We start from the raw sequence: 26804 nt of genomic DNA on the forward strand, positions 1-26804 counted from the left end.
ATGTTAGAATTCCTATATTGTTTAAGAAATGAATAAATTCTTCATTTGATTTAAGAATATGTAAGTATTTAAGAGTTAATCCAAAAATGCTCGGCAACAATTAAGTACGACCAAGTAATTTTCTTTAAACACATTTTATATGGGTACATTTTGTAAAGAACAAAAATTCAATTAAACACAGACACCATCACACAAAATTCATTATACAACGAGAATATTTTTCCATAGTAATTCCCTCCTTTCAATATTTCTCTAAATATACATAAGTATATGCGTATGTATCTTCCTGTACACATCAAAATGATAATTAATACCCGTTGTACAAGAAATTAAAGGACACTAAAAAGTAAATACCGTAAATTTGATGAACGCGTACTGAAAACTCACATGCAAAACAGATGCTTCGGTTAAAAATTTTTTTGTTTGTTTTTCAAAATTATTATTGTTTTTTGTTCATTTTTATGATAAAACAAAAGCACCTCATAAAAAATATTTTGTCCAAAAATTGATTTAAGCAGATTTTTTTTTAATCTTGAAAGATACAAAACAAATCTACCATTTATAAACTACCTACACACAAATAAAATAGCTTGTCTGTTATTTAAAAACAAAACAAGGATCAAATTTCCAAAAAGAAAAAACAAAAAAAAAAACAGAAAAGAAAAAGGAAAATATTTTTCATATTTCTTTTCTGACATTTTTATTTTGTTATTTTTTTTTGTTTTTGTTTTACTTTCTTGTAAATTCTGTCAAAAAATAATTTCACAGCTTGCACGCACTCTGCAAGTTAACAAGACAAGAAAAACGAAAAAAAAAACAAACAGAAAAATGAAAAGAACATGAAAAAAATTTTAGCAGTTTTAATTGTACACTTGAAATGCAACCAATAACAATAAAAAAAATTAAAGATTCAAGAAAATTTAACGAAGTTGTACTTAATAATTTCGATTAAAGTGAATTCCAATAGAAGACAAAATGTTGATATTTTTGGTTGATCTTTTTACAAATCCTATTAAAAGTCGAAATTAAAGATTTCAAAAATTTTATCTGCTACAATGAAGAATCGAATTAAAGAATCGATTTTGAAAATTCAAACGAAAATTCGAATCACTTGAAATTTCCCGTCCCTTGACAGTGTCGAAACAATAACACATAATTTAATTTAAATCGACTTATGTCTGCATGACAGAGCGTTTTGTGTTCAAAATTTAATCTATTAAAATAAAATTAAATATTATTGAGTACATTACCATTTGTTAAGCTACGTTCGCCTACATAGAACATGCATACCCACACATCTTGTAATAAATTTGCTTATACAATAACCACAATTCAAAATTTCAAAAATACATAAATCGCCAATTAAATGTCATATATTAAATTCCGATCGCCTTACTGCAACTTCAAAATGAAAGTAATTTAATTATGCAACACCAACAATGTATTGTACTATTAATTACTAAAATTATCATAGTCAGTGAAACCAATAACAACTTTTACTTTAAATTTTAAATAAAATATTTCAAATAAAATAAATAAAAAAGCATAAATGATAATTTATGCTATACCTATGCTCCCTACGTAAAATGTTTTATGCAAAATGATGACAAGGAAATTTCTGTTTTTTTTTTAACATTGATATTCACAATAACATCAAAAATATCAAAATGAAAAAAAAGATTACATATGTATGCAAATATTTGCAAAACCACAAGTAACTTTAATTTACAAATTGTAAAAATTAAAAAACAAAAAACAAAAAAAAAATTTTTTTTTCAATGATTTCCGAACACAACAAATCAAAATGTTTTTAATTATTTTTTTTTTTGTTTAAATTTTTTAAACATTAAAAATATTAAAATTCATTATTGGTATTTGATTGTTATTTGAATTCGTAAATTATTTACTTGTTTTGTTTTTTTGCCCCTTTCAAATCGTCAAAAAATATTGTCAATTGTTATTTTATTTTGCGATATGACAATAGTATTCCATTTAGACAGGTATATGTACATGTTGCACCCCTGAATGTAAATCAACACATGCATATTGAAAAATCGTAAAAACATAAGTTGTTAAGTTAGGTTGCCAATATGTTAAGAATTTAATATAAAGTCATAATAATTTAAGCCGAATCTTCATTGTTTATATAAACGACTAAGCTTATATTTACGATAAACTCTAATAACTCTTTACAGACCAGACTGAATTTATATTCTAAGAAAATTATAACCCGAAATAAGTAAATCATTGCTCAAAACTTTCTCAAAAAATTATTTTCCACCATTTTTAAAAAATTTTTACATAAAATTTGATAACAATAGAACAATTTCTAATATTTGCCATCAGGTAAAGCATGATATCAAATAGAGTTATATATATGTATGACTTTCACACTATGGGATAAAGTTGTGGATTTTTCGTATAATAATTTAACACTTAAATTATTTCTCTTATGACGCAGGTGTCATTCCTTACCTGTCAATTAATAGTTTGGACTATTCGTCCCTGAGCTAAGCATTTGTGTTAAAATATCAATAGCAATATATGTATATGTGTAAGTCTACAGTGGTGTCACATTCTGGTTACGTAGTAAGTTTAAATGTATCAAACTTGCAATTAAAATGGCGTTGGAATGGTATGGTGATTAAATTTATTACCCATATGTTGTGATTCAAATTTTACTATTATTATTATTTTTTTTTGGAATTCATTTTCAAATATATCAATATATCAATTTTTAATCAAATTAAATTTAATAGTTGGTAAAATATTAAAATGTAATTTGCATTAGCTAAACAAAACATTATTATAAATTGCTTATATGTACGTGTATATGTCAAATTCTGGTGTCAAATTACCATTTCATATTTAAAATATAATTTAATTGATTGTTATTATGTAGATTTTATTTATTAGATTTGTTTTTCATATTATTAGTTATTAGGTGATATTTATTTATTTATGAAATGTGTAAAATCAAAGATAATTTTTGTTTTGCATAAATAAATGATTTTTATTATGACATTTTGTATTATGTAAGTGGCCAAAATTATTAAATATTTATGGTAATATTATACCGTAAATGTTATTATTACAAATTTACGAAAATATTTATTATTTTTGTTATACATTATTATTTAAAATTTATTTACATAAATATAAATTAATACCAAAGTACTTAATTGAAATTAAATTTTTAAACAAAAGTATTATTATACTTATACTTATTGGCAAATTAATACCCGAAAATAAAATATGTACAAATATATAAATACTTGTATGCATTTATTGCAATTTACTGTTATAATATCCTTAGGGAGCGAAACTGTGTTATAATGTATAATGAACACTTGCGTTCGAATTAAATATGTATGATATTAGAGATAAAACTTCAAGCTCCCGATTACATTTTATTATCGAACTTATTTAAAAGAGTATAATTAGAATAAACCGTTTCCCATATTTTACCGGTACATGGTTTTCTATTTTTATATAGAAAACTCCCGTTACATCGATATGTTTGGGTTTATATTTTAATTATCTGAATTTGTATAATATTCAAAATAGGTTTCCATTTGCAAATCGCTAAAACTAAAACACTACAGAGTAGATCAGAGTATTGTATATGCTGTAATGGAACGCCAGAATTATGTACCTGCAATACACTACTATTGCTTTCAATTATGATAATACATAAATTTTGGTAATTGTTGAAATTAAATTTTGCTGATTTGAAAATGAAATTATTTGTTAAATTATTAATACTTCTTATAAAAATATTATTAGGCCTAGGAAAATTTGAAATTTGCCTACAGTACAGATTAAAACTATAATTTTAATTTTCATAATGATACAACATTCTAAAATTGTATCATTATGAAAATTATGAACTTTTAGAACCATGCTGACTATTAAATATTTACATATATGTATATGTATGTAGGTAATATATATATAGTACATGTACATATATATAAATTTGTATACATATAACATGCAACAAACAAGCTATAAATCATGGTTTTCAAAAATTTCAACTGCACTCATCAAAATAAAATTGTTTTCAGAAATTTCATTATCCTGTCACTATCTTTTTATTTATTACACATACATGAAAATCAATAAAATTTAACACCTGAATTATTACTATCAACACGTGACATGTAACATAATGTATAACTTATACATGTCACACGAACTTCATACGAATTATAATAATCAATATTTTATAATGTTTAAGATATTTTGACGTATATAAATTTAATTTATAAATTCAACTTCCTTTATATAGTAACTACCAACAAAACAAAAAAATCAAAAGAAAATTTAATTTCCTTTTCTATTTTATTAGAAAGTAAAGGGTTCTTCAATTTTGGAAAGACTGCAGAAACTTATGCGATTTGCGATATAAAGTATATACTTATACGGCAAAATACCGTGATACTGACTAACTGTGTGCCTCAAAATTTATATCACAAAAGCTATGCCACATATAGAGATAAATTGATCAAAATTATGTAAGTCTACTGCGTTTGTATCGCCCCAAAAGGCGATAAGTTCTAAGCTCGAAAAAGCGTTTTTAGTACTAGCTTTAACAGCTTTGAAGCTGTTACGTATATTTGAAAGACAGAAATTGTTCAATTTCTGATTTTATTTAACCCTATATAGTTTTTTTCCTAAAAAACTCCAAGCAATAACCCCCCGATGCTTTAATACCCGAACCAGACCACGTTTTATATCAAATCAGTTTGCAGTCGATAAATTCCTTAAGCACGTTTAATTAAGTTTTGTTAGCTGGAACCTATACATCTTATTGGTATGAATGTTATGATTTCTCAGATCAACCATATTTTTTAAGTTAAATAATTTAAACCATCTTTTAAGTTAAATATGTACATATATTACAACTACTATTTACCTTACGGGAAATACTATTATTACTCATTTTTACAAAAAATAAATGTATATAGTTTTAGAATTTTATTCTAGAATTGGAATAAAAATATCATATTAAAGGAATATAATTTTATTAACCCTCAAGTCCTTAACTTAATAATTTATAATCGAATTATTTTTACAAAATTTCAAATAATTTTAATGAAAATCATCTGTAAGTAGACATAAACTTCTTAATGAGCTGTCAAAAAATATATTGTTTTCTGTACAAAAAAACATACCTCGAGATCTAAGTATCACCTATACCTATAAAACGAGTTTATGGACATACATATGATTACAATATATAAAACTTACAAATTTCCTTCAATATTTAAAAAATAATTTATTTCAAATATAATTTATTATTATTATTCATAATCAAATAAATTAACCACATCTTATTTTATTATTTAAAAGAAAAGAGGAAAAGATTCAAGAATATTTTAGTAAACCGGAAATTGTCTATGAATGTTAACAGAAAAGTTTTGTTTTTTCCGTAAATTTTACCAAAATAAAAATCCAAACTAAAATTCTAATAAATTTTTTGAAGATTTCTTTTTTTATTTTTTTATCTTTTTTTCCTAATTTAAAGGGAAGTATATAAATTTCATTCTCACCTAATTTCAATTATTTATTTTCAACAAGAAATCAAATTAAAAAAATTATTATTAAGGTTATGCGTACATTAATATTTATTACAGTATAGGTACATACACACATGCTTACATGCATAATGTAATTAAAATTCTAATCCAATATTTATGATTTCAAAATCATTATTGCTTTCTAATCATATAAAAAAGAAGAACAAAAAACATAAAAGTTTCCCTTCGGTTTAAATTTGTATAATAAGGAAAAAACATAATTTTATGTTCTTTGCTTCCTAATAGAGTAAGTACTTTTCTATTATTTAAACAATTGTATCAGAATTGATACACTATTTTAATAATTCTTATTTACGGAAAGAAAGCTGTATACAGACTTATAACTACTTTAATGTCATTATAGAACATGTAATGAAATCTTAAGTGAGGTAAAAATTACGGTAAATCTGATGAATTAACCCGGCTGTACTAAATTCTGAAAGAGAAAATTCGCTTTGTACAATGATATACCTCATATCGTCTTATCATCGTTAAGTTATGAGATAGTATTAAGTTGTGACAATTCGGATCTCGTTCTCAACAAATATTTGTAGAGTCAAATCAATAGTTGTAGAATAATCTCTTAGAACGTGTTTGTTTTAATATAAAACTAGCTTAACTTAATATTCTTAAAACTCTTCCAGATGTGATAAAAATATTTTTGAAAATGTGTACTACAGCAGCTACTTGAGTCGCGGTCCCAAATCACGTCCAAATCAAATTTTGTACTTGTTACTTTAAGAAACTTATCGAAGCTCAATGCATTCTGTAGTAATTGCGAAAACTGGTAGACATACGAACTTAAAACTATTAAAAATTTCTGCAAAAAGCAGACGCAAGCTTTTCAAACAAAAATTCAGTTTCAATTTTACTCTATTTTCCATTATTTTATGCTACATGGCTGAAACTTTCAATAATCTTCAACACTGCGTGATCCTCATTAGAAACGTATATGAAAAAACACCTTTCACTCACATTATAATGCGTATATATAAGAACAAAACCGTGTATATATATTCGTACTAATAACCTTTCATTGATTCTAAAAAAAAAAATAGAAAAACAAAAATGAAAACAAAAACAAAGAAAGAAACAAGCATGTTGTATCTTTCCCCCTCATTCTTATACTTTTAATGAACATATGTACGTATATGTGTATGTATGTACATATATGCAATTCATTTTATTTTCAACACAAAAAATACAATGCGTTAAATAATAATTACTGCATATTTTATGAAAATAACAGAAAAAAAAAATCATCTGCATTCATAACAGAATCGTATGCTTTCCTTCCTGTTTAAAATTAAAAGAAAAAGGAAAAAAAAATTTTTAGTATTTCATTTTTCTCTCGGGTTTTTCCAATTTTACAAAATAAGAATTTTAAAAAATTTCTATATATACATACTTACCTACATAGAAATACACAAATGCATTTCTACATAATTTTTATATTCTTTAACTTTAATTATAATATAAAAATTAAAGAAAATTGCTAACAAGAAAAATTTAAAAGAAAAATTAAATTGACAAACGTGAAATTTCTTTAACTTCCGGTCTTCTTTTTATTGAAGACAACAAAAATTTAAATGTTATGATAGCAGTCAGCACTCACTCACATAAGAACAATAAAATCAATAATTATTGTATATAATTTTAATTTTAACTTGTATTAATAAAAAATTTAAATATGGTGGGCACGCGTTCAATTTTTTATTGCGTTCAATGCTCACAATCAAAATAGTTTATTTAAAAATCTACGTAAATGAACAAGTGAATTAGGTATACTACACAATTGCACTGCTACCGCACTGCTATTGCACTGCTTTATGACAGCGAAGGAAAATAGTGGAATTGAAACAGTATATAGAAATAAGAGAACGATCAATGATTTATGTTATGTAATAGCAACATATTTGAAATTTAAGTCATAAATTTTATGTTAATTCTAACAAAAGAGAAAAGGTACTATAATACGTAATACATAAATATGTATATACGTATGTATGTATGTGGTTTATTTTACATATAGATAATTTTTATTGCCTATAAATCATACATAAATTAATATAAATAAAATTGAAAAATTATTAATAATAATATAGTAATAATTTGTTAAAAAAAATAAATACATAATTTTGTATAGTTAAAGTTTTTTTGCACTACACATAGGTAGTGTTATTTTTAGTACAACGCTCCTGTAAGGCCGTAACACGTAATTCAACCAATCTGTTACACACGGTCGTGGTTATTCGCAGCGTAAGTGCCAAATAGTTCTTAATTATTCTTGAATGTAGTATATTTATAATTAATGTCCTCACTCTTAAAATTACAGAGCAGTCTGTTTTTCAATATGGACTCAATATGGACAACGTTTTAATTCTTAACCCTTAACTGATATTGAAGCCCCGAGGACTCAATAGAATTTTAATATTTTTTGTTTTATTTTTAATATAATTTTGATATTTAGCCATAATATATTTTAATATTTAACTAAATTTTCGTCACGGGTTAAAATATTCTAAAATGCCTTAACAAATTTTTTAATCATTACTTAAAGATCATTTGTTTTTTAAGTGATTTGAGTAAAACTGCTTAAAAAGTAACTCGTAATATTTTATTTTAAAGAGATTATAAGAAGAGCCACAATAAAAAAATTGGTAATTTTTATTAGTTTAACAGAAATCACACCGAGCCCACCTTGCCTCAAAAGAAAATTCAAAGTGGATTTCTCATTGTTGTTCACATTATTTTTGATAACTTTCCCTAATTGTTTTTTTTGTTGTCCCAAAAACTAAATTTCTGTGACGATATTTTCGAAAACAGTCTAATTAAAAAAAATCTTAATTTATACAATTTAATGCCTAATAAAAATAAATTTATTCTTTAAACAATATTTTGATGAACAGTCCAGCTGCAAGAGTAAACCCTCCCAGGGTGATTTGAAATTAAATTAGCAATTTGATACATTAAAAGATTTAAAAGAACAGAATTAAAAAAAAAAAACAAATCTCATTGGTTAATTAAAAAAAATACCATAAAATTTAATTAATTTTTTTTTTTATAAAACTTTTTGTTTTAAAAATAATTTTCATTTTTTCTAAAATGTTAACGAAAGATAGTTAAATTATAAAAATAAAAGTTTTATTTAAGATTTATGATTCCATAAATATCTCGGTTAAAATAATTAGAAGAAAAAATATACGATTATGTCTTGCAGAGTTCAAAGTATCTTTTTCTTTAGCCGAGTTTATTACAGAATTTTTAAAAAGACCAGAAAATATCATAAAAACTTGTTGAACAGTTGCATGTTTTATAACGAGGATAATGTAGTAAACTTGAAATAGTAATTCAATAATTTATTTTATTTTCATGGATTTACAAGATTATTGCTTTTTAATATAACCTCAATATGAATGTGTGTATAATGTGAAGTATACGGAAGACAACACTAACGATATCTCATTTTATACCCTAAATAGTGGCGCTAATACAAAAAATTTTTATGGTAAAAAAATTGATTTTATTCTAACAAATTTTGTTTTGTTTTTTGTTTAATGGACATAAAATTTATGACCACTACTTAAATTAATAAATTTTATTGAAAAATTAGAAAATAAATATATGATTTTCCTTTTAAAATGTTAATGTAAAATGTAAATGTATGCGATTTTTCATCAAAATTTTAATGTTATACGCTATAGCGCCAGTAATTTAGCTTTAAACCTAAAACAAAAGCTGTAGTCAATAATGGAAATATGATTTAAAAATTTAATATACAAATCAAAGTGGTAAACGAAGATTTTCATTGATGTTTCCATTAAAAGCGATTGTATGTAAGCTTAGCCATAGCTTCTTAATTTTACGCAAAAATATTTTAAAATTTAATGTTAGAAAACCACTACATTAAACAATACATCGATTATGCGTGCATTAAACAATACATCGATTAGTAAGGGTCTAGCATTTGATATTGCTTACAGGAAAATTGTCTAAATTTTAGTTTTAATGGTTTTATATCAATTTGATTTCAAGTTCAAAATAATATTAAATTTTCGTACAATAACATTTAATTTTATATTTTTTAAAGAAAAACTCATTCACAAATATCGCAATTAGTTGTAATCAAAAGTTTGGATGTCAAATAACTTTGTAAGCGTCAATAAACTCAGCTGATTAAGTAATTGACAGTCAATTTGACAGTATCGAACGCAATGTATTATATAATTTTATGAAGATATAATAAGTATACGTTAAGGAAATTTGGCAAATAATCAAAATAAGATTTTAAATTTCTACATAAGTATGTAATAAGTTGCATAAAATTATATTGTTTTTCTAATTAAATAAATTTGCGTTGTTAAAATTAAAGCCCATATTTTACGGATTTCAGTTCCAGAATTTATTTTGCTTTTTGAAGTACATATTCCCACATAATTATCAATTATTAATTACTTGTTATTTAAGTAATTTATATTATTATCAGGTTGTAATAAATTAAAATAAAATGAATCTTTAAATGCATAAGAATCTGTATGCTACATAATAATTAGTGACAAAATTTTCAATAAAAATTTGCGAAATATTCTATGTGACTTGCATTTTTAATCAGTAAATAAATCAAAAACTTAAAAATTTTTAATTTCCAGATATTGTTTTCCTTTATAAAATCTACATTGTACGTCCTCATTAGTTCGAAAAACTTTCAATTTAAATTTCAATCAAAATATAAATATTACATATTTTGCCAACTTTTTCCGAAAATCAAAATGTATAAAACTACTGATTCAAAATTTTTTTGACTTTGCCAAAGTCTTAAATGTAAGTATGTATGTAGTTCATTCCAGGTGTTCATTTTCAAAGAGTGAAATATGGAAAAAAAAAACCGATTGGCATGGAAAACTTAATCGATACAAAAAAAAAGATAAAAACCGAAGAGTTCAAAGAATATAAGACAAATAAGAAGACAAACCACAAAAATTTTGGTTGCTTTGCCCAAAAACATATTAAAAAAATCTAAAAAAAAAAAAGAGGAAAAAATATTTGAATGTTTCAATTGAAAAAGTAACATAATATTTTTGTCTTTTTAAGTGAACTACAAAACACCGACATTATACATACTTTTAAAAAAAATTACAAATTTTTCGATTTTTTTTTTCTGGTTTTGCTTACATAATTCGAATAAATGCGAAAGAACAGAAGTGCAATTATAAACGATCCTAATGTGTACACAGTTAAATGCACTTAGAATTTTTAATTTTTTTATTTTTCGAATTTTTTTTTTTATAAAATAAACAAGAAAATTGTCTCGACAGTCCGGTCGACATGATAGGAAATAACTATCGCTCTGTAATATGAATGTGATTTTATCGCCTCGCCATTGAACTGTTCTAATGACATCAACTGTGTAAACTAAAAAGAGAATAAGAGCAGAGATACGTCTCTCTTTATTAAGCAAAACATTTCAATTTTCTGTAGTAAACAACATATTAAATGAAATATTCTGACAGTTTTCGAAAAAATTCTTCAGTGCGCTCTCACTAATCGAAGTAAATTAATATCTACTGACATTACAAAAAACTTGTTTGTTTCAAAATTGGAATTTCATTTTACTTCACAACAGAACCCTAATTGAAATTCTCAAATTTAAACGTAGTTTACAGGATATGATTCTATTTACAAAAAGTAACGATCAAACACTTTCTGTAAGTACTATGGTTTAGATTAATACGTCAAGTACCTACTTAATTACTCAAAAAATAAACGACATCTTGTGGCAAATGACCGCAAACCACTTGTACGTACATTTAAAGTCTAATAATATTTTATTCCTAATTTTGTTCTAAAGATTAAAAAAATACCAACTGAACCATCACTTTATTTTTTATTTCTTTTACACATTTTACATAATGTAGACAATTTATATTTGCGTGCTGACTGCAACCAAAAAAAAAAAAAAAAAAAATTACTTAAAAATTTCTTCTTCTATTCTTCTAATTTTACTTGTCTTATTTCCTTTTTATTTTATTTGTTAAATTTTATTTTCTAATTATATTTTACAGAACAAAATGTTTTACTTCATGAAAGAGTTCCAACGCATACAGAAGTTCATATTAAATGTTCATTCAAAAATCCTATATGGTATAAGAATGGTGCTAGAATGGATACAAGAAGAAGAGATGTGTAAGTATAAAAGTGTACAAAATTTTTAAATTTTAAAAAACATATTAAAGTATAAATGATTTTATAAATTTATATATTCATATTTTTAAGGACATTTGTAAAAAAAATTAAAAATAAAATGTGTCTATTAGTTCTATTATGCCTGTGCGTTCGTCTATTTATAAAACTTTTATTACGTCAAAGAAATTAAGAATATTTTTTTAAAATGAAATATATTTAATCCCCTTTTCTCTCCAAGTTACAATTCTTTAAGGCTAGAAAATTTTTTGTGCTAACTACTGTGTCCAAAGCAAACGCAATTTGTGAATTCTGTTGATGCAAAAAGGTGAGAAATAATTTTTTATATTATAAGAAATCAAATTTATACATCAAGTTAATCGTATTCTTAAAGCTGCTTGCTAATTTTTGAAGCCATTTTCCTCTAACACGACCACTTTAATTAGTCTTAAATTTGAAATTTTAGCTACAAATTGGAAACACTTCCAACTCCTCATTCTATTGACTTATAAACCCTTAAAGCATTTGCAAAATATTTATTTTCGGCCTTCCATTTCTTCGACATCGATATCTCTGTCGAATTTCTATATAAGTTAAAATACAAGAGTAATCATCTATCCTCTTATCCAAGAGTATGCCAATATATAAACTAAATTAATTACTGTAGCTTTATGTTAGCATAAATTTTCATTACTCTAGATCTAAAACTATATAAACCCTAGAATTAATTTGTCAAAGAGAAATGTGCTATTCTACCAACCATATGAGTTTGATCCGCAAAGATGATCTTTGAAGCACATGATACCATGCAAATACTCAATTGTATCTCTACTATAAGAGTTTTCATATATACAGTAACCAAATATATCTGTTTAAGTCAAAATAAATGAAGACCTAAAATAAATTTTAAGATTAATTTTTTTTCTTTTAATTTCGGATTAAGAGATCTAGTTGTGAGTTGAGAAAAATGAGAAAAGAAAAAACGGAAGAAAATCACAAACAAAATGATAATGTTTTTTAATAGTGAAACATAAATTATAATGGAAAAAAAAAAAAAGAGAAAGAGTGGTAGTCATAATTTTATTATGTCCTTTTCTCTTTTGAACATGAACATTAAAAGAAATACAAGAGCATCATAGTAAAAAATAAGAACAAATTTAATATTATATAATAAAAGGTATAATGTATACAAACTATAAAAATGAAAAAAAAATATGATAGTCATCATTGGAAACATTAAATTGCAAATTCCATTAAAAAATGAAATTTAACATTAACATTATATTTACCGAAGAAAAATAAGACAAATTGAGATTGCATTTATAGTACACTTTAACAAATAGCAAAAAATTTGCAAGAGATATTTGATATAACTTACATACGTTATATAATATGTAAATGCATTTTTATTTTTACACATATACGCACTTATATTGGCCTTCACACAAAATTCCATTTAAAATCAATTTTGAATAAAGCTATCAACGAAAATTTTTGTAATTTTCTCTATATATAAAAATTACTTGCAAATTTACAAAAATTGAATTTATGCGCTCAATTTAATCTTTCTTGTGCCACCGTGATTTTTCTTCAGATATATAAAATTAAATTATATTTCATTGTAGAAGAAAAATTGAATTTTTTAAAAAAAAGCAACTGATTTATGATTTTCAGAAAACTTATTTTAAAATTAATAAAAGCGTTAAAAAGCAATTTAAAAAGTAGTTGAACTACTATAGTACTACATATTCTTAAAATGAGATTTTAATGTTATACGTTATTTACCATAACAGGATTTTATAGAATTAAAAACAATGCTTTTCGATTTTTGAATAACACAAACTCTGTTGTCATATGTTAACAAAATATATGCATATAAACTCAACGATATTTTACATTACCTTGAAAGAGAGTAATTTTTAATATTCTCATCAAATTGTCAAAAATTTTATAGTCAATCTGACATAAAAATTCATTTGCAAAATACGAAATGCATCGTCTCATACTCTAAAATGTCAATTAAAAAAATTCTACTCGTTTTGAAAAAATCACGCCTAGATGTTGTTTTTAACATAAGACATCCAAAAAATTAGATTTTTTAATTTTTCACCATTTTTATTAAAAATATATCTCAATATACTCAAATACGAGCAGACTATCATACAGACTATCATACGAATATTAAAATTTTTAAGAATTCGCTCATACACCATATAAAGTGCATCAACCTCGTTTGAATTTTGGGTTGGTTTATTCACATAGACTTTACTTTTTAAAAAACAACACAAAAAGTTGACTAATGAAGTTAGAACGATTCTTGTATGTTCGTAAATCATTTGATTTTGTATTCGTGCCATTATTGCCATTTTAATGTCTTTCCAAATTATTTTCATTCATGTCAAGTATGTTATGTTTATTGTTATTATAAAAATATAAAACACATCCATGGGGAGAGTTTTAGGCAATTACTCTATTAATTATTCAAATATTTTTTTTAAATTTTTTAAAACTTCTAATTAAGAACTAAGAATCTGTAGTTCTTACAAAATCTGTTCCGTTTTATTTTTAATTGATAATAAAGCGGTAGGTGGGCAAAGGGGGTAAACTCGCATTTGCATTGTAACACATTTTTTCTCGTAACACATTGTAACACATTGGTAATCTCGTCTTTTATTAAGTTTCTAACTATAAGAGTAATCGCAGTTGAAAATATATGAAATTTAATGATGTTTTATACGAAAAGCCCAATTTTCGTCAAAATGTTAGTTAACCCCTTTGTCCACTTACCTCTTCTATCATCACATTAAATCTAAGTAAATGTTAAGCTATGCAATAATCAATATATTAAATCCAATAAAATGTTTTACAATTGATTTCTCAATTATTTTGCAATCAATATCTATAGCGTATATAGGAAGTAAAAATCAACCAACCCACACTATTCTTACAACATATGCCAATTTCATCACCTTTTCAATTAAAATCTTACATTTTTCTTCTTTCAGCTATAAGCAATACAATTAATCACTGTAACTAACAAAATTGAAAAAAATCTGATAACTTAATTTTTAATCCCACACCATCGCGCCAATAGAAATGAATTTCTTTGATTTCCTGAAGCGTAAAAGTATAAACAAATAAAATAAAATCTCAAACAGTTAGAGGGCGTCTAATGATGTCCAAAATTGATTGTAATTTTAACAAATTTTCTATACTTTATTTTTGTACTTATTTAGAAGTCAAAACCTCTATTTATATTGTATTTAAATGTAATTAACATAAATCTAGTAGATTTTAAATAGAAACCTTTTTCAACTCTTAACATTATTGACCCGATTTGTTTTCCTCCTTTATTTTCTTTTTTTTTTGTGGTTTGCCAGAAGTGACAAATAATTGGTTTTCAATAAAATAAATTTCTTAATGGTAAACATTATTGTCCAAGAAAGGCAAAATATTTCTTTAAAATTGCAGAAAATTTAAAGCAAAACTTTTTCCCATAAGAAAATTATAAAAGTATCTCACCTTTTGTTTCTTACCCGTTTTTTTTAAGTATCGTAAATTTAAATTCCTTGATAAATTACTGAATTCCATCACAAACAATACAAGTTGATATCGGCAATGCTGTGTTAACTATTTTCCTTGCATGTACCTTATTTTTATACAAGTATAGGTATACTCTTTGTTAACTTTGATAATGTCACACCATACCGCACTAGTAATGTTAACATATTTTGCACTGCACGCAACTTTAAACAAATAATAAAAATAGTAACAGCAAAAAATTACAATTTTACCATATTGGTTTTTAAAAAACTAATCAATAAATTCTATAATAGTAGTATAAGCTGTGCAACAAGCTACTGTGAGAGACAATGCTCATATATATATTTAAGTATATTATACAATAGCATTTACTTAATACTTATAGTAAGTCTAAGTATAGGAAGAAAAAAAATATGTAAATAAAATCGCCGCGATCTTTTCTTTTATACCTACTTTGTTAGATCGTTTGTTTAGTAACTATTTTCTTTTTCAATTAACCATAATATTTTCATATAGTTAACATTTCAAAGCTGCCATATCTTTTCAATATCAAGACATGTGATTGTAAATTAATTTTTATAACCTATTCAGGGCTAAAATTGTTTTATTTCGCAATATTAATTAAAAAAATTTTAAATTTTCTCTCATTTTTAAGAGTTTCACACTTCACATTTTTTCGAACTTGTTTGATTAATGTTTAATTCTATAATTTGACTAGAATCATGCATTTCAAAAGTAAATTGTTAGGACCGGCAAAATAGCACGCTATACTCAAAGTTAATAAAATTCTACATTTTAGTTAATTAATTTATTGATTCTTTTAATAGTTCTCCGCCTAAGTGTATGCAATAAGCCAACATACTTTTATATAGAGAGTAAAATATTTAATGATTTATATTTGAAAAGTGCTTTGCACTCCACTGTTTCAATGTTTTCATAAAACCGACGTTCTAAATTGCAAGATGGCAAACCTAATTTTTTTTTTGCACATAAACCATGTTCACAACATTCTATAGGAACCAAAGCCTTCAATAATATTGCCAATGGCTCAATTTTTTGCATTTCCAATTTTATTGAAAATTTAAAAAAAGATTTACTTAAGATTACAACCGTAGAACGTGCATCTAAAGTTGTTCAAATATTTTTTTTCTCTTCCCCTATTCAAGTATAAAGTTATTTTCTTATTCTTTGATTTTCCCTTCGGATTTTTTAATTCTCTAAACAAATATGTAATGTCAATGTCGCAACTTGAATCTATATACATAATAAACAAAATATACTTTCAGGTTCTTTATGTTCTATTTTTTAGGACGAATGTATTTTTAACAAAAAAGAAAAATAACAATATTCTTTAATAGGTTTCGGTTGACTTCTGTGTTTTAAAAATAAAAAATGAAAAAATGACAAAAAAAAAATTGTTTAACATTCAATATTATTAATGGCAGTATAGTCGTGCAGATACCATTGAAATGAGCTGAAAGCTAGATAGATAAAAGAAGAAGAAAAAAAAACTTTGAAAACAAATTGCATTTCATGTGCTTGATTGCACTTATCATAAAAATTTTTTCTAGTATAATAAAAATTTTATACAAATTTGTAATTTAATTTTGTATATCATATAGATACTATTTTATAAATCATGATCCAGAATTATAGGACAGCTTATGGACTACAAACTATGTCAAATAAAAAAGTCGAAATTGTTAAATGTTTCATTGACCATATTTCCACAGGAAACAAAATGATCTATTGGAGCTAGTTAATTGACTATGCCAAACGTCAAATAGAAAATACTAGTAAAACACGTTACTCCTAATTAGGTTTATTAGAAATACACTGGAATAGTATAGCCACCAGGTGTATAATAGAATAATTAATTTTAAATTTTCATTTTTATTTAACAACTTTCAGGGGCTGATCGTCTATCTCGCTATTTTATTCGGTAAATAAGAAGAAAGGGAGTAGAGTAACTATCATATTTTTGTATAATGTAATTTTCAAGTGAGAAGAATTCCTTGGTATTACGTATCTTGTTTTTTTCTAAAATGCGAAATTTGTTCACTTTGTTTTTGAAAATGAAACATTCATTAGTGAATACTGAGAATTCTAGTTTGAAAGTGAATAAAAAGTAAGTAAAAAAGCGAGATACACAATCAGGCTGTTAATTTGATTCGCTTGGACAAACTTTTATTCAATATTCAATTGCAAAACATATTTATCACACTTCTTTACTCGCCAAGAAAACAAAGAACCCAATAAAAATGTTTTGAAATAATCGCAAACATGATCAAAATATTTTGGATCCTGTAGTTGTTCTCCACTCATCTATTTTTTGATTTGAGAATCTTGAGAACAAGTTTCGTAAAATATTTTATATAAACCCCATTTTTTTTTCTTTGTAGAAAATGAAAATCAAAATTCAATTCTCAAAACGGAAAATTATTGCAATTAACTATTTTCTACCTTGATAAAAACAGCGACATCTTACTGGAATAAGATGCAATTAAAGTGATGCGTTTTTAATATTACAACTTGTTCCATGACATTTCTTCATTATTTTCTTTAATAATTCTAACAAAATTATCTAAACATAATATTTTATTAATTGTAATACAAAAAATTCATTTTTTTTCACCAACTTTTAATTTTACAAAATATTTTCTATATAAAATTCTTCTTAACATAATATAGTTATAAATTTAAAATTCTCTTCCTCTTATTTTTTTTAGGTCGCAACTTGTAATCACTTTTACACTTCAATTTATGTTTACAATTAAACACATTTATTAAAATACCAACTTCAAATACAATTTATTAAACATTATATTAAATATATATTTTATATACATATTGTTATACTTCATGCTATACATGTATAATATTCTTGAATTTCTCATTTTATATATTCCAGATCTAATGTTCTGAAAAGAAAAAGTAAAAATTGCAAGTGTTAGAAAATGTAATATTAAAATATCTTCCTGTATAGATTACATGTATAAGATTTAATGAAATTTATGTAAATTCATAGATTAACCTACTTACATCCTACATTTATTTATTTTTTTTTTTTATTTTGTTTCTTAATTTAAATAAAATGTTAAAAAGAAAATACTGGAATTATATAAAGTGTTTAATCTTTAAAACATGATAATAAGAAAATTTTTCACGACTTTTTCCATGTATACACACATATTACAAGTTGTACTTAGTTTTAAAATTCTATACAAGAGGGACAGTAGAAAAAAAATAAGTAAACATTCTCATGTTAAATATTCAATTAAAACTATTAACAGTTTTACATGAAATTTTGATTACATGAAAGTTAAGATTAATTTAAGATTTGTTTTAAGTTGAATTTTTTTTTTTTAATTTTTATTATTGGCACATTAAAAAAAATATTTTATATAAATTATTTAAGGAAAATGTCATTTATTTTTTTTTGTAAATAGAACGTACGTACGAACGCATATATAGGTTAGGGTTACAAATTTTCGAAAAACATGATCTTAAATTGTTTTATAATTTAAGCATTCAACGCCTTTTAATTAATGCTTTATTTATTAAATAATTATACATTAGGGGTTTATAAAACAAATAATAGCTTTAACAATGGCGAATAAATTAATATATAATTCAAGATTTTATAGTTTAACCCTTCCATTCTCAACCACAATAAAACCCTTACGTATGATCGGCGAAGCGAATCAAATTTTCGGCGAATATAAGTTTTTGGTATTATGATTGGCGAATTTGCTTAAATTTTAGGCTGTCGAATGAAAATTCTGTATGACAAGCTTAGCGAATGAAACCGAAAATCAAAATAATGAGCGTTTTTTTTTTAATTGGATATTATAGCATTTATAGTGATATAATGGAAAAATTTAAACTATCTGTTAAGTAAGTTCATAAAATTCTACAAATTATTGTAAAAAATATTGTTTGTTTAATATTAATTTAAGCGTGAAAAAAAACGAACCAAAAACAATTCGAGCATTAATTAAATTAGCAGACAACATCTCCGTAATTGCTAAAGTGATAGGAAAATTTAATTGTTTTTGCAAAAAAATGTATACATATGATGGTGTTAACCTTATTATTTACCGGTAGATTTTCTGATGTCTTGCCGTAACAACATTTTGAATCTGGCAAATGAAAGCATTCGCCGATCATAATTTAAAATATCATTCGATTCGCCTAGTCCATTCGACTCGCCTTGCCGATTTATAATAATAGCCAATTCAATTCGCTTCGCCGATTGTAATAAAGTTCTTTTGTAAGAGTATATACTTATAAATATTTAAGATTTCGATTGTTAGTAAGATGTTTAATCAATTGTGATCGAGACTCTATAATATTTTTCCAAAATATTTTTAGAAAATTATGGTATTCCGAATCCGTTCTTTATATAGTTAAGTTAAATTTTAATACAATTAGCAAAGTTTTAGTAATAAGAACTCCCCCCACCCCCATCAATTGAATAAATTGATTTTAAATAAAATTAAATGAATTATTTGTTCAGTTTCCAGCTTTGAAAGCATAATATTCTTGAACTGAGTTTATTTTCAATTCAATTTTATTTAAACAACTGATCGTAAAAATAATAATGATATTGATAGTAATGACAATAATCATGATGATGATGATGATGATAATGATTATTTTAATGATAATAATAGTTTACTTAAAAATTGTTCATTATCCTGTTTTTAATTTTACAAACAAGCAAGTAAGTAAACCAAACAAACAAAATATAAAAAAAAGCAAAAAAAACCATATAGAAATTTGTTCTTGTTTTGTTTTTTTTTTTTTGTTTTGTACTTGAAAACCATTTTTTCTATTGAATAGAATTTCCTTTCGCATTTTTATTTGTAAATAAAATGCAACTATAAAAAAAAATTAAAATAAAAAAAAAACCAAAAGAATTCAACTGCAACAGCAGCATTAACAACAGAACCTATTCACTTGCTTGTTAAAAAAAAAAAATCAAAAAAAAAAAAAAAAATTAAAAACAAACCAGCATGTCATCTTCTTCTCAAAAGATGCTGCAACAATGATGATTGTGCTGCTGCTGATGATGATGATGTGAAAAAAATAAACAAAAATTGTGAAAGAAATCTAAACAGCAACAAAACTCTGTTTTAAAACCTTTTTCCTATCTTATTTCATTCTTTCTATTTAATATTTTGATCTGCGTTCATCCGCTTGTATGCCCTCCAATGTTGATGTTCTCTTGTATATACACACAATTTCAGTACATTATTATTGTATAGCACTATTATAATTGTTGTAGCAACAAAATGCATTGTTATCACGAATACTTTTATTTTTCTTATTTTTATTTTTCTTAACTTATAAAAACTCATCTTTATAAATATTTTGTTTCTTTGACAATTACTTTTTTATTTTATATTAATATTGTTTGTTTGTTTGTTTGTATTTAATAACAGATCTTGAGGAAAAAAATAAAGAAAAAAAAATTGTACTTGTCTTTTAATCCTCCAATCTGACGATTCATTAGCAATGCAATTGAAAAGGAAACGAAAATATTCCCGTGTACAATATGTATATGCTACGCGTATATGTATGTATATTATATAGGATACAATGGCTTTATAGAGCCTGAAAAACCAAAAATTAAAGGAAAATACGAAAAACAACCAATAATAAAATGTTTAGTTATAGAAGAACAGGTTCACTTGTTCACCTAGGTTCAAATAAAGATAAGTATATAAATATGTATGTATTTATATATGAGTATATTCATTGTACAAAGTGTTGACTTTGAGTCATAAATATTAAAGAGTTTCGTTAAACTAGCTCTCGTGATTGAAAATTAAAATTATTGTATAGATACTAATTTCGTTTTGACTTTCGAGAATTTTCACTTGTTTTGAAAATTTTCGCTTGTTCCAATAATTCCACTTGTTTCAAAATTTTCATTTGTTCCAAAATTTCTTTTCTTTTTTTGGTAATATACTTCTTAACAACATTCAAGCTTATTCAAAATTCCAATTATCAAATTGTGTTCTCTGTATCGGAGTTTTATTTTATTCAGTTGATTTTATCATATTTTAAGCTACAATTTGTTGTGTTGCTGGATTTTGTAAATTTATTTAATTTAACTTCTATAAAAACTAGTTTTTCTTTAAAAATATTGGAAAATATTGGAAGATTTTTAAAAAAATTATTGAAATTAAATTATTGAAGCACGTAAGCTCATAATTCTCCTAAATGTATTGAAAAAAATTCATCATTAATCCAATCTCAATCCAGAGTATCCACCTTAAATGGAACATCCTGTATAGCTACAATAAAATAATAATAAAATTTTAATAAATAGAATTTGAGGTTTTTGCGGTATTATTTATTTTTTTTTTAACAAATAGGTAAGAAGGTTTTTTGTTTTTTTTCAATTCATGATAATTACATTTTGAGTACTTAAAGATGAAAAGGATTCCCTTAAATCTTAATACATGAATGAATAAACAAAGTCATTTTAAAAAATATAAAGGAATGCTTTAATATTATGAAGAAATCAAGAAAATTATGTTGACTTTTTAATTGAGAAAACTTGATTTATGATTATTACATGATGACTTAATAAATTTTATTATTATTGTATATTATATATACACATATACACTCATATATAGAGTTTAGCCTGCTGAAATCTCTTTAAAAATTTAAATAACACTCTTGAAGAAAAATCTTAAGTGTACCTTTTAAATGAAGGTCAAAAAGTCAAGTAGAAACAAAAATTGCTTTATTTTCAATTTTTCTTTTCTTTTGTAGAATGTATTCAAACGTTCTAGTTTAAGGAAGGTGAAATAGGTTAATCAAAGCATGATTGAAAAGAAGGGATTAATCATATGGAAAGATAGTTAAGATGTTAACAAAATAATTACAATATGATTTAAAATTACAAGACGTTTAGGATTAATAGGTAGCTGAGTTGTTATAAGTTATAGTATAAAAGCTTTAGAATAATAAATTGAGATTGGATATTCTCTCTTTTATTAAATTATCTTTTTAGACTTTCTTATGAATTAAGACTGCATTATACTCTTAACAATACGAGCTTTGAACAAAACATTAGTTATATAATACATGCATAATAATTTAAAGCACCGTAATTCGGGCAGTTTTTACTGATAATTTTCGAGTTGTCAATAATTCGGACAGTTTTCGGATGTTTTCGGCTGTCAAAAAAAACTCGAATAAAGTTGTTATATTTTGTACCTTTGGGGATTATAATTCAATTGTTAACAGATATGTATACCAGGTATATTTAATTTTTTTCTACAATTAAAACATCTTAATTTAAATTTCAAAAATAAAATTTAACAAATACATACGAGTACTTACATAATATTTATGTATGTACAAAAAATTTAAATGATTTTCTTTATTAACTGCAAAATTTCTAAACAATTTTAATTTTTTTTTCAAAAGAGAAACCCAAAGAAATAAATTTAAACAGAACAAATTTTTTATATTCCATTTAATCAAAACAAATCCGAAAATACTAAAACTATACTAAATGTATATAAATTTAAAACATAAACCTAAAACAGAAGAAGTAACGGAGGTGGAAGTTCATTCACAAATAAATATCTATATAATTATGTAAAATAAACATAATTACATGTATACAAATTTAATGAACATTTTTAAAAAATGAAATGTAAACAAAAAAAAACCCTACATCTGTATAACACTTTTAAAAATATAAAATGAATGAAAGTTCTTTTCGTATAATTACTCTAAAAAACAAAGAAATCATTAACATCTGGAGTCTGGACGATAAAATTTTTTTAACATATTCGTAACTTTAAACATATACCAATATATATAAAAATCGATAAATTTCATATAGTTTTTTGAAAGTGAAAGCACAGAGTAACTTGTCTTTGCTTTATAACATCTAAATTAGCCGTATAACCATTTTATTACTATACACTATGTCAATAAAATAGGTGCTAATAAAGAAATAGCCTACCACTAAGTCATTTATTGTATACAATACCATAATATATTGTATATTATATATTTTATTGTATATGTACCGTTCCAAGTGAAGTTGACAAGAGTTGTGTTAAACTTTACTAACAAAAAAAAATTATATTAACCCTTACTTGCTCGTAAACTTTATAGCTTTCAGAGCCTTGAGTATAGGAATATGAACTATAACAATACTAGTTCATACAATCACAAATCCAACACTATCATAACTACTACATATTACTATTACATAATTGTTATACATAACATTATGCGTGTTACCGCCTTCATGAAATTCAATCAAATACTATTCAATATTCTTCAAGAAAAAAATTAAATTTTCAATATTTTTCTATGTTTCCAGGAAAATAAAAATTTAATTTTTTTACTTTTGCAACATTTTTGTACAAATTTCTAAATTGAAATTTGAATTAATTACCATATTCATACATTTATATACATTAAAATTTATACCAAAAAAATAAAATAAAAATTTATCTGGTTCAATAATTCTTTAGCATATTTTTACGCACTTGAATATCTAATTTTAGATCAATGAATTTGATTAAGAAAAATACTGATAAATAAATTCAAATAATAACACCATTTTGATTTTAACCATAGTTCAAAATTTAGATTTAAATATTGTACATTATACATACATAGTTACTAAAACAAAGCTAAGTAAATCCAATAAAAACCAAAATCTCCATAAGGGCATCATCACTACACAGCACCTTAAAAAATTTCAAACAAAAATGAAAACAAAAAAGAAAATCTAACCTCAGATCCCAACTCTTTTATGATGAATACACTACATAATATTCTAAAAATGGATATCGTATAGATATCAAATAAACAGCACATGTACGTAAATCTACACTTCATAAAACTAAATCACATCTGTGTTACAAATACTTGTAAAGAAAAAAACGGATTCCAAACTCTTTTTTTTTCTAAAATTTATTTATAGCCTAAAATTATTTTCACAATAAGAAAATAAAAAATTTTTGTAAAATGATCAATAAAAAATCGAAATTTATACGTTTTCCATAGAGCGTTTAAAATCGACTAATACCATGTACTCGTACTGTAATACTTACAAACATGCGTGCAATGCCCCTTTTCCTCTTCTACGATTGGTGTGCAAACAGAGTAAATATTGAATTTTCATTCGAATAACAAACCAAAAAAAAAAAAATATTTACTTCACATTTTATTAATTTTATTTTAATTTTTGAAATTTTTTTTTCTCACCTATTTTTAGACAAACATTTGATAAAATAAATGAAATAATAATTAAAAATTTTGGAATTAATGATGCAGCTGTATATTCATGTCGTCCAGATGCAGTATTTAATCAATGGTCAAATTTATCATTAAATATTTTAACAACAATGGTAACACCAAATTCAAAAATCGATACAAAATTATATACAATCGATTCAAATATACAAAATGATCAACAACAATCACAATTAGATAATGATGATGATGAATTATATCAAAATCCTAATAATAATGATTTAAATGATACGGAAACTGATCAAAATATTAATGATGATTATAATAATAATAATAGTGATGAAGAATCAAAAGAGAAAGTAACACTTGCACTACCTGTTTTCAAAATTAATGATGATATTTATGAAAGATTAATAATAAAACCATCTGGTAGTACTGTAATTATAAAATGTCAAATAACTGATACAAAAGATGCAAATATAACATGGACAAAAGATGGTGGACAAATTGATCGTAAAATGGGACGTGCAAATTATAAAAAATGGAGTGTATCTATGGAAGATGGTATACCAGAAGATTCTGGAAATTATAAATGTACTGTATGTAATTTAGCAGGATGTATTGAACGTACAACAAAAGTTCAAATTCAAGGTAAATATTAATAAGTGTAGAGCGTAATTATTGCCAAAGAAATCATATTATTATTCTATGACAATAAAAATCTCCAAAATTACCATAAAATTTTAAGAAATATTTTTGACCAATATAATATATTAAACTTTCTTTAATCGATATAACAACAATTATATAAAATATAGACCGAGTACGTTCTGGACCAATGATAGCACCGAACTCCCCAGTAAATGTAACTGCATTAGAAAATTCAACTGTTACATTCAATTGTCCAATAATGTTTCCTGATTTAGCTGTTCATATCGATTGGTTACATCATATACCAAATAATGAATCATCTGATTCTATAAGTAATTTACAAGAAATGGCACAACGTTTTGTTAAAGAAATATCACAATTTCGCCATGGAAATACAAAAAAAAATTTCTCTCAAATTCGTTTATTGAAGGTATTTCTTAAATGATTATCTTTAATATCTCTTAAACGATTAATTTTTAACTGGCCATAGGAGTAAATTGAATTATTTTATTAAGATGGCAATTCTTGCTTTGTACAAACTTTTGGTTTCGGATAATATAGTAATATGACAAGTTCATTAAAAGTTCTTAAATTCAGTGGTGCATAACGTTTTTTAATATAACAAATGATTTAATTTCAATAGTACAACCTATGAAATATTTTAGTTCTTCTGGACAATGGTAAAATGTAAACAATAATTTTTCCAAGATCTCTGGTGAAGAGGTGATCTAATTCTAAAAGCTTCTAAAAAGTACATATTTCTATAAACATGAACTTAGTTATTAATTAATTAATTAATAATTAAAATAATAAAAATTAATTTGGTGTTGGTACATAAAAAATAATTTATTATTAAAATTTCTTTTATAATTTAATTTCAATTTTTTTTTATAGATCGTGTAAATCATAAACCAATTGTAGTTAAAGAACCAAAAAATGTTACTTTATATGTTGGTGGTTCTGATACAATGGAATGTAAATTTTATTCAGATTTATTTAGTAAAACATATTGGGTATATAATAAAAAAGAAATAAAAGAAGGAAAATATTTAAATCAAACTGTTAAGGTGATGGGAACTTTTAACCCTTATTTTATAACTAATTTTACATTAAAAAAAATTATAAATGTAACATTATAGTATGCAAATGTAACATGTAAAATTAAATTAATTCGGTAAATTAATTGTAAATAAGTTATTAATTAATTCAAACACTTAAATTTTTAATTACACTAACAAATACTTTAAATAACATTAAATATAATTTTAATTGTAAAATCTTAGTAACTTAACAATTTAGCATATTTGTTGCATGTAATTTGTTGTTATAAGAAAAACTAACAATTATTTTTAAATAATTTCTACTACATAATTATATTTATTTATTTAAATAATATTTCAGAAAAATATGAACAATTAATTTTGAATTAGTTGGAAAATCTAAAATTTGAAAATCTAAAATGAATATATGTTATGAGCAGAAATTTAAGTTTAATATTATGAATTTAATATTAAAGTCTAAAAGTTGGAAAAGTTCTGGAATTATTTTCTGGCTTTCACTTCTTTTCTAAATCCTAACTCAAAATTAACTGTTCTTTATTTT

The 26804-nt window shown here is 24.1% G+C and overlaps 1 protein-coding gene across 3 annotated transcripts in view; it reads left to right on the plus strand.

The window, feature by feature from the left end:
• LOC129605412 (fibroblast growth factor receptor homolog 1-like) overlaps positions 1–26804 on the plus strand; it is a 122494-nt gene that overhangs the window by 92641 nt on the left and 3049 nt on the right. For 2 of the 3 annotated variants that reach the window (XM_055515167.1, XM_055515168.1), the window contains exons 3-5: positions 11645–11765; positions 24574–25202; positions 25370–25632. In XM_055515167.1, the coding sequence (XP_055371142.1) occupies positions 11645–11765; positions 24574–25202; positions 25370–25632 (1013 nt within the window). Of the gene's footprint in view, positions 1–11644; positions 11766–24573; positions 25203–25369; positions 25633–26096; positions 26270–26804 lie in introns of all 3 variants that reach the window. The other variant, XM_055515169.1, reaches the window with a different exon arrangement.

This window comes from Condylostylus longicornis, unplaced genomic scaffold (assembly GCF_029603195.1).
Source record: "Condylostylus longicornis isolate FDR11 unplaced genomic scaffold, ASM2960319v2 ptg000013l, whole genome shotgun sequence".
Taxonomy (NCBI): domain Eukaryota; kingdom Metazoa; phylum Arthropoda; class Insecta; order Diptera; family Dolichopodidae; genus Condylostylus; species Condylostylus longicornis.